A 13,932-nucleotide genomic window follows, 5' to 3' on the forward strand; every position below is an offset into this window, starting at 1 on the left:
ACAGATTGGGGCTATACAAACGTAGATACCAATGATGAAAAACTGGGCCTCACAGTGGGGCCATTCCACATGGCTGCCACCCAGTCTATACTCCTTGCCTCAATCCAGAGTATGCCATGATAGTTCATTCAGATTTAGTATCTGGCAACCTAGATGTGGCAGGTCACTTGACCGAATCACTGTACGCAGCTTGCCAAGCTAGTTGGGAGGAAATGACTGAGAAGCTGGACTTCACCCATTCCAACAGGAAGTGTTGAAGTCTATTTCATCATCTTAGAGTGGCTCATCAGCTATCAACATTGAGTCACCCGCCCACAGTGCCCAACCAAGTAGGCAGCCACGCAAGTGGCAAGAGCACTACTGGAAAAAGCAAGTGAAAAGCTGCCTCCAAAAAAAATTGAGAGCCTTCCACTGAACACACCAGACCAGAACCATCACAGTTCTTCAACTTAGCAAGGTTTTGGACAGCATCACGTCTGGCACTAACCCAGACTATGACAATATCTCCCTGAGTTCCTGAAGCATCTTGGCCCACATGCTCATTCTTGGTTGGTTCAGTTCTTTATAAGGGTCACGTAAGCGAAAGCTGCTGAAGAACTGAACTAGAGTTTTAAAGAGTCCACCTTATTGTTGTTTAAATTAAAACCTTATTTATTTTAACGCTATTCAGAGTTAGCTCTTTAGTAAAGACTAAGTTGAACCACAGTGTGAAATAGCAACTAGCCACATAAACCTGAAATTGCAGGAACACTGACATGGATTAAAGGTCTCTCCTAGACCTTGAAGTGAAACCAAACCAAAGGACTGGAAAGAGTGAAAGCAGATTAAAGAATATGAACAGCCCTGAACTCCAGGAAGATACATATTCAGGTAGTATCCTGAACTGAATTTGTGACTTGGATCTGGATCTTTAATTCAGCAAATCTAGTCATAAAAGTCTTTAGAGTTTTGTTGAGTCAGTATCAAATATATTATTAAACTGCGAAAATTGCACAAGTACTTCATTAGATTTTTTGTGCCTTTTCAGAGAAATATCAGGAAGACACCAGGTTCCTGGACTGTGGCCAAAAGGATGTGCACAGTAATGGATTTTTAGTTTTATCTGTTGTATGGGAAGATTTTGAAGACTTTTCACATGTTGCAGCATCCCACTCCTCTCCATAGCTTATCACTTTTCACAACATATCTGTTTAAAAAAAAAGCTTTAAAATTGTTTATGAAAGTTCACATTCTACACTTGGATTGGGGAAAGAGGTTGGAGGAGAAGAGAAATGGACTCTGGGGCTTATGCACTGCCAGTTATTAGTGGAGGGTCCAAGTCACTATCAGCAAGTACAGTCAACTGGAAGAAAGAATACCCCTTTTACTATGTACTTTGCTTTAACATGGCCCCACATTAAGCTGACCCTGAAGAATATTGCGTAGGGTCAAATAGACAATTAGGTCATACAAGTTTGAAACATTAAGTTGCTAACATCATTCCACTATGAAAAATAGGTACAGAAACAAGAAAACCATCTTGCTTCTGTTAAATTTAATGTGTGCACAGATACATTTCTTCCACTTTGGTAAACAGTGTTAAACCTACAAACATAAGGAAGGCATCACTGATGCATGCCTTCACTGTTTCAAAGAGAGAGAACACTTTCAAGTCTATTAAAACTGAAATGACCTCAGACAGCAACACAAAGCATCAGAAGTCTTACCAGGCACTTGAGGAGGACTCAATTTTTTCTCCAAGTCTCTATCGTCATTTCTGGATTCAGGAGATTTAATGCCATTTTCCTGTTTTTCCTTGTTTGAATTTGTTATATTTTGTAAAACAGGCTTCTTAGGCAATGGAGGTTTTGTGTTAATCTGTTCAGGAGATTTTGCTTCAGGCATTTGACTGGCATTTAAAGAGACACTGATATTTACATCAGCTGTCGTTTTTATCTGTGCCTTTTCACCTTTTAAAAATGAAGCCAACCCTTCTTTGTCCACATTAAACTCTGCACTGTATCTTTTAATCCCTTTTGCTTCTGATGAAGAGCTGTCTGCATATTTCAAGGATAATGAGGTGGACCTAAGTTTTACTTGAAAAGGATTCTTATCTTCACAGTTTGACTGATGCTGGGATACCACAGAAAAATCACCTGGCATGGAAATCTCATCAGCCATCTGAGAAATACACCCAGACACCATTTTATCCATAGCATGGCCAGTGATCTCACAGTCAGGCTCTGGCAACAATGCCTGCATTTTATTTCTACTTTTTCCCTCCTGTAGATCTGATCCCATCTGCACTTCCTCTTTTGACTTCTCATTTTGTAAGAGGTTTGGTTTGGGCAGAGATAATCTGGAGTTCAATAAACTTCCATACTCTGAACCCTCTTTCAAGTGAAAGCTGCTAGTCCTTGGCCTTTCCCATGCTGATGACACTGAAAATTTTCTCAAAGCACTGGGTCCGGTAGCTGCTTTCTCCCTCTTTCTCTCCAAAATTGTCTCCCTTTGTATTAGTGACTGACTATTTTCTTCATTAGATATGACTGGCTCTTGAATGAACTTCTTTTCCAGAGACCAGGCAGCACAAGCCCCTACCTGTGATAAAGCAGGCTGTGAGACATGCTGAGAAGGACCTTCGAGTAACTGCTTGCAGGACCCAGGGAATACAGCAGATTCTCTCTTTTCCTCCATATTACAGAATGTTTCCACGGATATCTTAGCCTTCTGCCCTTTGTCTTTTGACCCTTCCAAACAAGAAGAAATATCCTGATGGGTTGGAGCATCCCCTTCAGACAGCATCTTATTAATTAGAGGCACATTTGGAAGCTGTTTATTTTCTTGATTCAAAATATCATTTGACACTTCATAGACATTCCCCATGGAAATATTCAGTGTTTCTGAGCATTTTCTTTCCCTTTGCGTTTCTCTATTCTGTATCCCACTCCATGTAATTGAATTTTCTTTAGGTTCTAAAGCAGATGGATAATCTGATGCAAGGTATGTTAATTCCTGTGTAGTTTGGCAAATCTCAGGATTATTCTCAGGTAATAAGGCTTTTTTTCTGATGGCAGACTCAGAAGTGAATTGCAGTGAGGAAGTCCTTTCATCTGTCTGTCTTAAGCAACAGGAAAAGTCTGCAGGTATTTCAGCTCTTTGCAAGGAAGGCATGTCACATGTTACAGCTGTGCTGCCTGACAGATACTGATGACTGGTATTGAGGATTTCATCTGTCAAGTCTGTCAGTATCTCTCTTCCATCATGCTCCTCCTCTTCTGGAGTACAGGTCAAGTCATTCAGAGATTCAGACTGGGTCTGTTACAAAGAACAAACATTCAATACAGCTTTATTATTCCTTTACATCTTCACATATTTTTTATTGCCAGGTACCTAGCAGATTATGCACTGTACTAGCTGCTGTCCAGAAAGCAAGACAACCCCTGCCCTAAATACATAGCTAGTTCATGTTTTACAAAATTTGGTATTATACGCTGACTTTACATTACTAGATACTGGAATGCTGCACTATATATAAAATAATTTATCAAACACTCATTTAAGATGTCATTTCCTATCCCTGCATCTTTTAGATGCCTTAGCCAAATCCACCAAAGCAATGACTGGCAGCACTGTATATACCAAAGCAAAGAAGTAATAATTTGGATATACCAAAGCAAAGCAGTAATGTTGTGTTGCTTTAGTGGCAGAAAAACAGCACTGGAACTAGAAAAATCTGGCCCTTTATATTCTGCAGCTCCATCCTTTCATGAAAAACAAAACAAACCCTTTTTGGGAAAAGGAAAGCCTGAAGACTTAGGGATAGTCTATATGTATGTATTTTATTTATGTGTGTGTATGTACACACGTACACACACGCATTTATAGTTGCATGTATAGATACACTCCATAGGCAAGAACAGCAGAAAAAGATATTAAATCAGTTGGGCTATGAGAGTTTGCACAAGTTGAGGTTCTACAGCCTTCCCATATTTGTCTTATCTTTAATCAAATTGTGATAACATTTTATAGACCCTCATACTTATATCGCATTTTACTTTTTCTTTCAAGAGTTAAAAATGTCATAAGAGCTTACAAAACTTCTATTTACCTGAGAGTTCTTTTTGATAAGACTTCGGGTAAGCTTTTATAAATAGGTTCTCAGACGTGGCTAAGCATACAGGATTATTGCAAAGCATATTATTAAACTGCTGATTATGCATTTTGGTACCTGTGTTAGACGACAGTGATTCAGCATGCTATTAGGTAAATATGTGCTTTAAATGTGGGTACTCATTTTAGATATACCAAGTATACTTTCTAAAGCAACTTAAGTCTCATTCAGTTTCCCTTTTGGAAATCATAAAGCTGCAAGGCAATTTGCTGCATATCCATTACAAGCTGAGGAATTTAAAAGCAGGAGGTGCTGGTTGTAGGTCAGAAGTGAATTACCCAAGCAAAGTTGCACAAGAAAAATACTACTGTTGATATGTATTAGGAAGTGCAAAAACTTTCCAAAGAAAATCTCGATGGTGAATATAGTTTGGTCATAATCTGGCACCGGCAAAAGACTTGATTATATGGTGTTTTCCTTCCCTCCTTTTCATATATTTTTCATACAACTGGCAATACTGTTATGCTTAGCTAAAGACTATGTGTTTTAAAGTATAGAAAGTGCTTAGTACTTGTGAAAAAAATAATGAATCCTCTTGATATTGGCATTTTAAAAGTAATGCTTAAAATAGAGAGAAATTAGTACATAAAGTAAACTTTTACAAATTCTTAAGAGGAATAGTCAAGTTTGTTTTCTTTTTTATGAATATTATTCTAGATTCTCTCAAGTTTTCCAGAATGGTCGATTAAAAATAACGCCCCACAATTACGAAACTTATTTATGTTGGGGAAAAGCTTCCTTTATATACAAAGGTAGCTTTCACTGCTGGGCTATATTTCTACTTGGTTTTCAACCTCTGCTGGTGAAACCACACAAAGGGCACATAGTCTACTAGTTATTCAGGGAAATTGGAAAGATATTCCTAGTGCACAATACTTGGCTCCAGCCACTGAAGCACATGACACAACCTCTTATTTTTGTGCTTTTCTGTAGTGAAAAATAGTCTAATGGTGAATTTTTTGGAGGCAGAAGGGGAGATTCTCTTTCAAGAAGCAGATTTTAAAGATTGACTTTCACTCCAATAAAAAAATATTACCAATTATATACTTGTTTAAAAGAAAATAGTAAGAAATTTAAGTTGAGCCTGTCACACAGGTTAAAAAACACTCAAATAGTGCTACATGGTTAATTTAAAAACAAATGTAACCTTAAATCCGTACTCCAGAGAATTAACAAGTAATCCCTTCTCACAGTGTTTGGCCTTTATTGCTCTTCAGGGCTCTATTCCAGATGAGCACACAACCCTCATTAAACATTTGTCATCAGAAAGCCATAAAATATCCACTCACAGCTCTGGCTCTACTTCATAAATACATAAAGAAATTGAAATAAGAAGGGCAAGTCAGGAAAATACAGGAAGATATAATTTTAGGGCCAATGATGAAGTCTATTTTTTTTCTTTATAATTACCGAAGAAAATCTTCCCATTCTACTAGATCTCTGGTTCCGTGGTTTTATTAAAAGCTTGTGTTTAGCAGCAGAATTATCCAAGCAAGTGAAGTACTTTGGCGGAGTGTCAAAATCAGCTGCAGGCGAAATGCTGCTGTCAGATGTTCGGGGAGATCTAGTTTTAGCACTCTCATGCTTAGGGAATAGTTGACCTTCTGTTGATCGAGGTCTAGAAGAAGGACCTGATGTGACCTAAAGAATCCCAAAGCACAGCATCAAACAAAGACCAAGAAATGAAAACAGGAATTTTACAAAGAGAAAAGGGGGAAAAATCCCCACATTTATTGGCATTTTGGGCTTTTTAACTTCTATTTCAGTTGCAGTGCAGTTATTATATTTGCACATGAAGTATTGTGTTAGCAAGTTTGCAAGAAGCGAGGGTTTGGGGTTTTTTTTGAGTGATATCTCTTATTGGACCAACAGTATAGTTGGGAGAGATTGCACTATATGCTCAAAAGCTTGCCTAAAATCTCTGGCTACACAGTTGGTCCAATAAAAGAATTGTCAAAAAATCCCTTACTTTTTACCTATTTTTGAGGCCATCACAGCAGGGGTGTAGTGGCATGACCATACCCTCTTTCTTTCGTGGAGCAGCAGTCTGGGACAGAGCACATCTGCTCCCCTCCCATTCCCTTCTCCCTTGCTTGCTGTCCTGCTGTCCTGGAGGTGAAGGGAGGTCCTGTCCTGCTCCAGCCATGCCGCGTAGGGGCTGGACTCAGCCCGGGACACCAGTGGACAGGCAGGTTTCATTTCCCTTCCTGCTCCCCATGGGTGTTCCCCACCAGCATGGGAGCAAGCACAGAGAAGGGGAACCTGCCTGCCCACCACCACTGCTGCTGCTGTCCCAGGCTGACCCCAGCCCCTGAGGCAGCCTGGCTGGAACAAGGTAGAAGCTCCCCTTGCTCCTAGAACAACACCGACAACAGGGATGCCAGCAGTGGCAGGCAGGGGAAAGGGGAATGGGAGAAGAGAGGACAGAGAAAGGGATGTGCCTTTAAGCATATAGGGGAAGTGGAATGTTTACCTCCTTCAGGAGGTAACCGTTCCTTACCTTAGTCCCCAGTTACTACTCCCAGGGCATGATCTGCCTGCCCCTGCAAGGAGGAAGGGAGTGAAGAGGCTGGAAGCAGGGGGTGCAGCTACCCCTGCAGCTCCGGTTACTGCTCCTGCTCCCCACATTATAAAATCCTGGATCCGCTTCTGTGTAGTGGCACTGTACTTTTACTAGCAGCAACACTGCAGTATGAAGTGTATAGTAAAGGATGTGTTACATTTGAATAGCAAAACTATAAGGTATAAAAAATGTCCATTTCAGAAGAGTGATTCTGAGAATATTCAAACCCAACCTCAGTCCCTCCAGGTCAGCTTCACATGGAACCAATCCCTTTTCGATCCTACAGTCCCTTATTTTAAGTAACTTTATTTCTGTTTGCAAACTCTGTTTTTTCAACCTGACTAAGCAGAGTATTTCATTGGTATAGTTGAACAAATGTCAAGTAATCCCCTGGAACTTGCAATCTGTACAATTATCAGCCATAACACTCAGGATTTTTTTTGGTCCTTTTTCTCCTTTTTTTAAACACTAATTGGTACTTTCTGCAATGGAAGTTCAACTTTGCAGCCTTCCTTATCCAATATAATTAAAAGAAAATTGATGCAGAAGTCCTAAGGCTGATGCATAATCCTTACTTTCCAGTCAGTTATGGAAAAAAAAAAAAAAATCAAAGATCACCTTAAAAATGAACCTTTAAAGGGATTTTTCTCCATTCCATAATACCATTTTAAAAATAAGGCAAAATGAAAGCAGAAATAAGTTTTAAATTATGACAGATACTTTGAGACTAATGGTTCACCACAGTGCTTTGGAGGCCTGAAACTGAAATACAGCTCCATACTGCAGCCTTGCCCTTCATTGCAGTTTTGGACCCAGCTGCACTTCCAGGTTCTGGAAGCTGCACCCAGAACCTCCACTTCCAGTAATTCTTTATCCATAAAAAAAAAGATATAATTCACCCATACCAACTAATGGTCATTTTCATTCATTGGAACTGAATGTTTCTTTATATTTGCAATGTGTCACTTAAACATGACTAATGCATACTGCAGTCATGTATCATGGTATACATTAGTACCTAACAATGAATACATTGGTGATTCAGCTCCGTCATAGAAGTCACAGCACATGTTCTCCGAAACAACTGTCTGTTGTCTGTTCTCCCTGGTCATTTATCCTCAGGTACTTAATACAACCAAAGGTATGATCTCTAATACTAGTTCATATATTAGGAAACTAAGAACAAAATTTATTACTTCACTTAAAACTCAGTACTCAGTCTGAATTCTAGTCATTTTGCTGCAAAGATATGAGGTCACATTATGGCTGACTTTGTTTAAGTATATTAGAAGGGAAGAATACTGAGGACATCTTTGTCCCAGCAGCACATGGCTGCAGAGGACAGGCATTGCTCAGCTGGCTGCATTAGGCAGAACAAAGTAGTAGCCAATCAGAAGGTACCAGCTCCGGAGTTGGAGGTTCTGGGTGATGACTTAAGTGGAAGGCAGACACCTAAGTCAAAAAGACCAATCCAAACTGGCCCTGCTTGGTGGGGACAAATGTAAATTCATCGTAAATTAATTCTTGGAAGTGAGGATGATTTTGAATCCCCTTTGAAGTGAGGAGAGCCTAAAAAGCAGGCTTCCCACTCAGGGCAAGGTACTTTTGCAGTTAAATCAATGGACTAGGTGAGCCTCAGAAGACCTCAGTTTTGTACCAGATTTCGTTCATGACCCTGAGCATCTCAGTAAGCCACTCTGTTGTAGTTTCCCCATTTCTAAAATACAGATACCACCACGAACCTCAGTTGTTACATTTGTGTGCCTGCTTAGAGGTTAAATTCATTTGCATCTGTAAGACAGTGTGAAAGCTGGAGCTGGGAGATGCTAGAAAAATCCGTTCACTATTATTATTTACATTAATTAATTAAATAAGAATTCCTTGGCATCAGAAAATTCTATTGAAAGTTATGTTAGCAAGTTGGGCTTTAAAAACCCCAAAAGTAGTGGTAATAACATATTTAGGAGGTTATTCTTGCTGCAATATAGACAGACAACTGAGAATAACAGTTATGCCTTATATTTCTTTAAAAAGCTATTTTGTTTGTTCTTTAATATATTTCTCAGAAGTTACCTGTTCTTCTTCTTCACTGCCTGTTCCAGCTAAACTCAAAGAGCTAAGATGGTTGTGAGAGTCAGAGAACTGTGGGATGGAATGAGGAGGAGATTCAGTAAAAGATGACAAATGAGATGGATGTTTTAGCAGGTACACAGGTACTGTAGCTCCCATTATCAGTATAATACCTCTGGTCCAGTTCTAAGAATTAGTAAAAGGTACTGCAAACTTAAGTATAAGGCATGCAGGAAAAGATTGAAATTTAGTTAAACATTGTGCACCAACTTTTAAATGTTTTAAAAGTAGTTAAAATTTCTTAGAAAAGGTTCCTCTTTCCATACTGGATAATAAAGCATTTAGTGTGACAGCTCTCATTAATAGATTCAGGACAGACTACAGATTTTCCCACCATCTTTTATTTTTGGGTTGGTCTTGCAGTTTCCCCTCCACCCCTCATCCATAGCAACACTGGGTGGTTACAAAAAGCTTATAAAAATAACCAGCACAAAAAGCAAGTCAAAAAAGGAAGAGGCACCCAAACATTACTTTCAGAACTATTATAGCCAGTAAGCTTACCATACCAGCTTTTATGAATTGAGGTGTTTGCAGAAACCTCTCCTACTCTTTAGACATGTCACAACTAGCAGTATTTCAAAAAGTGACATATCCTTTCATTTAGACTCTCTCTGCACTCGTTCCCCTGAGGCATGTCGTATCCTGGCTTTGATGTGCCATTTATATTTTAACTGACAATGTACAACTAACAATTTATAGAAAAATAGCACTTCGGAAAGGCAAGACTTTCTGAATTGTCCCACAAGTATCAATGAGGACTGGCAAAGGCAACAAACCAAATATTTTAGTCTCCCCTTTTATACAAACAAAAGCTCAAGTGGGCAATTGTTCCCCAAATAGGGACTTTTGTCAATATCACAATATGCTCACCCTTATTGTTGGGTTGGAACTAAGTATTTCATGTATCAAAGACATTTCTGGAGGACTTCTAGGTAATCCATCATCTTCTGAACTGGCTCCAGCATCGTCCACCCGCTTCACGATAATTCCCGAAGGAGGAGGAGGACCCAGTTTCAAATTATGCTGGAGTTTCAACTACAATACAATATGAAATCACATTTTTGTGAGTTTCCTCTCCTTATTACGTTATTCTGTCCAGTCCAATGAACTTATATTTTAAACTCTATATACCAAGAAGTAAAGTTAATGATCCAGAGCACCAAACTGTACACTTTAAAGCTGTAATTTAAATTCAACCAAGATGTGAGTCTGTTCTTCAAGTAACATATTATATGGTAATATAATTTGCATGTTAGTGTTACTTAGCAGAAATCAATTGTTCCACTACAGATACTGTTAAACACAGACACGCACATGTGCACATGCAGTTGGAAAATAAATGGAAACACTAGTATTTTAAAAGTTTGTCTTATGTTACCTGTAAAGTTCTAATCCGATCTGAAATGTTTTCCTGAGAAAACACTCGTACTGGCCTACATGGTTCTTGCGCAGCCTCAGGAATGAAAATGCTGTCATGTGACAAAGCTCTGCTTCCCATGACACCTTTGTGGTTCCTGGGATAATACAATAAAACTGTGAAGATGCATCTGCTTATTTCTTTAACCTCTTTACTAAATATATAAGTCTTAGATTAACTAAAAGAGCTGTTTCAATGGAGAGGTTAACATTTCATATTTTGCCTAAATTCTAAACTGCTCACTGAATAAAATGACATAATTCAAATGAATCTACATAATACCTATTAAAATAAAAGTCAGTAGTGATATATGTGATGCAGGTAAGATAGACTATCATGACCCTACAATAAAGTCCTATACAGTTTGAAAAAAATACACTTTGTATAGGCACTTTTAAACATTTTACAGGACTTTGATAAGTACATTCCTGCCATATTTCAGCAAGTCCTGCCAAAGTTGGTCATTTGGGAGAGTGTTAGACTGAAGATGTGAAGATCCCCGGATTGATTCCAGGCTTTGGCAAGCCTCCTAACTTCTTTTATGGGACTGGGTAGCTCAGGTGGTACAGCATCAGACTTAACTTGAAGACTGAAAGTTCACGTCCCTGTTCAGGTGGCAGCTGTGACAAGAGGATGAAGTCTGGGGAGGCCTACTTTGAGTCCTGCCATGAACAGAGGGCAGGACTAGATGATCTTATTGTGGTCCCTTTCAGCTCTACTTTACCATGATCTGATTTCCCTTGAAATTTTCAAGAGCAGGTTGGAGAGATCCTTGACTACAATGGTTTAGTCAGGGATGATCCTGCCTCTGTCTGCACTAGATTACCTTGTGACGTCCCTTCGAGCCCTTCTTTCTTATGAAGCTATGATCCATACAATTCTTTAACAAAAAAATTGGAAAAAGAGTTGGGTTTATTAAATTCTGTATGATCAGATTAATTTCTAAAAGCCCCTCTTCACCCCTTCTCTAACAAAACTCCATAAAGTTTTTCCCTTAGGAATCTCCCTTACATGTATGCATATTACTGATTTCCATTTATACTCCTGAATCCAGATGAGGTTCTCTAGCTAGACTTCATCCACCAGGTTGTACTAATAATTTTCACTAATTTTCCTCTTGCTACTATGCCACGGTTTGTCCCAGCAGGAGGGAAGGAATGCTTGTCAACATAAGAGTAGAGGTGGAGGATGGATTGCTCCTACAATGACACAGTGTGATTCCAGTTTCCCATGAACCCTCTGAGATCTGCCAGGTTAGGGCAGATATTTGTACGTGGACAGGACAGGGCATCCTCTATTGTGGAGGATATTATGGCACTGATTCTGCAACTCAATCTGTGCAAGTGGATGCTGCATACATTTTGGCTAAGGACAGAAGTTGCACATAAACCAGTTTATGTGATCAAAAACTGGTTTTAATCTGTAACAGAACAAAAGTTCAGTGCACATAAACCAATTTCAAAATGGCCAAAACTGGTTTAAGATAAACCTGGTTGAATGTAGTATCAGACTTAACTGATTTGGGTCAAACTAGTTTATGGAACTTCTGTCCCAGATCCCTTCCTGTTTCAAGTTAAATCAGAGTCCCCCAGCATCCCAGCAGGCTTTTCAGCCCTGGGCTAGGCTGGGCTGTGCTGTCTGCACACCCCTCTTCTCTGTAGCCCAAGCAGTGGCAGGAGTATGACCAGATGCCAGCCCAGTATGGCCCCCTGAAGCAAAGGGGGCAGGGAGGGGGTTTACTTCCCCTTCCCTCCCCACTTTGCCCAAGTGTTTTATTCCCCACTCCCTTCCCTCTCCCCCAGGACCCCAACCGAGGTTTGCCTGACCAGGGCAAAGCAGCCTCTGTCAGGGCCTCTCTCTGCTTGCTGCTCCAGTTGCAGAAGCATGGCCAGATGCCTACCCAGCATGACCCCCTGAGGCGGAAGGAGAGGGAGGGGGTTTATTCCCACCTCTGTCCTCTCTCCCACCAGAGGGGCTGCAGCCAGGGTCTGCCAGCCTTGGCCACCGCTTCTGCCACTTGTCTCCAGACAGGCAGACTCCAGCTGGGGCCCCTGGGAGGAGAGGGCAGGGAGGGGGGAATACCAGCTTGCATCTGGCCAAGCCCCACCCCCCACTTGCTGGAGCAATGAGGTGGGGAGGGACCCGGACAGGGGCAGCATCCCCTGTCATGGTATCCTGGGGACTGCAAGCCTTTTCCCAAGACTGTGCTGTGGGCAGAAGTGAGGTGGGCAGAGCTGCCCCAACCTGTGCAGGGCGAGTGGTGGCGGTGCTAGGGGGGCTTGGAGGGCTTTGACCAACCCAAAATCTGGCTTAGTTCCTATAGCCACTGCTCCCAGCCCCACCACTGCTGGCTGCCCTGTGCAGGCTGTGGCAGAGCTGCCCACCCCACTCCTGCCCAAAGCACAGCCCCCACCACTGAGAAGAGGCTTGTGCTCTCTAGGACACCATGACAGGGGCTGTCAAGGGTCTTTTTCCCCTCACTGCTCCAGTGGCATGGGCAGGGGCATGGCCAGACACTGGCCCGGCATGGCCCTCTTAGGTGAAGGGGGCAGAGAGGAGGTTTATTAACCCCCCCTTCCCCTCAAGACCCCTGCCTGGCTGAGGCAGAGCAGCCCCTGTCAGGGTCCCTCCCCCCTCACTGTTCCAAAGTGGGCAGGGAGGCGTTTAATCCCTCTCCCTTTCCCTCACTTTTTCCCCCCAGGAGATCCCCACTGGGGTCTGCCTGGCCAGGGGTGAGCAGTGGAGGTGGCAGCCAGGGCTGGCAGACCCTGGCTGCAGTCCCTGGGTGGGAGAGGGGATGGAGGGGGAAATAAACCCGATCCATGCCCCCTTCACCTTAGGGGGCCATGCCAGGTGGATGTCTGGCCACATCCCCACCACTGGAGCAGCGAGGGGGGAGGAACCCTGACAGGGGCTGCTCCACACTGGCCAGGGAAACCCTGGCTAGGGTCCTGAGGGAAGAGGAAGGGAGTGGGGAAATAAACCCCCTCCCAGCCCCCTTTGCTTTAGGGGGCCATGCCAAGCCATCATCTTGCTGAGGATTGGGGTCTGGTCATGCTCTTTCCCTTCCCACAAAAGCCTGGCAAGGGCTGCTTCCTCCCTCCTGCTCCAGGCACACCCCGGCTGGGGTCCCTGAAGGTTGGGGGGTGGGGTTTAAACCCCTCCTCAATCATACTCAGGCCTGCCAGGGCCTGGCCATGCCTCCTCCCTCAGCTCAGCTTTCGTATGGCCTGGCCACTGCAGGAGAGAAAAGAGGACTCAGTCTAGCACCCCCTGACTTCTAGCTTGAGCGACTGCAGTCTTGCGGTGGCATTTCCAGAATCAAAAGTGAATGTCTATTCACTTGCTTGCCAGTTCAATCTACACAGGTTAGACTAAGCTGCAAAGATTTAATCAATTCAGGCTTTGGCTTTTTGAATGTCTGTACTTAGCCACAGAGGTCTTCTGACTACATGTATATCCAACTGTAGTATTTAGTGCCTGCACACATGATAGCATTAGTTTTAATGGAGCACTTGGACACATTTTTTCAGTTCTTATTTGTGGCCTTGTAGAGGAGCCAAGAGAGTTCTTAATGCACCAACTCGTGCATTACATTTTACTTCTGGTTTATGAAGGGAATAGCAAGTAACAATCTCTGTGAAGTAATGCCTTATTTCTTCATGGAAA

General features: G+C 42.0%; 1 protein-coding gene across 1 annotated transcript in view; it reads right to left on the minus strand.

The window, feature by feature from the left end:
- CRACDL (CRACD like) overlaps positions 1 to 13,932 on the minus strand; it is a 102,058-nt gene that overhangs the window by 17,381 nt on the left and 70,745 nt on the right. Inside the window, exons 5-9 of the mRNA XM_090065182.1 lie at positions 10,225 to 10,360; positions 9,717 to 9,881; positions 8,790 to 8,858; positions 5,564 to 5,794; positions 1,707 to 3,297 (exon numbers count right to left, since the gene is read on the minus strand). Coding sequence (XP_089921308.1) covers positions 1,707 to 3,297; positions 5,564 to 5,794; positions 8,790 to 8,858; positions 9,717 to 9,881; positions 10,225 to 10,360 — 2,192 coding nt within the window. The remainder of the gene's footprint in view (positions 1 to 1,706; positions 3,298 to 5,563; positions 5,795 to 8,789; positions 8,859 to 9,716; positions 9,882 to 10,224; positions 10,361 to 13,932) is intronic.

This window comes from Crocodylus siamensis, chromosome 1, assembly GCF_052110815.1.
Source record: "Crocodylus siamensis isolate JL-2025a chromosome 1, ASM5211081v1, whole genome shotgun sequence".
Taxonomy (NCBI): Eukaryota; Metazoa; Chordata; order Crocodylia; family Crocodylidae; genus Crocodylus; species Crocodylus siamensis.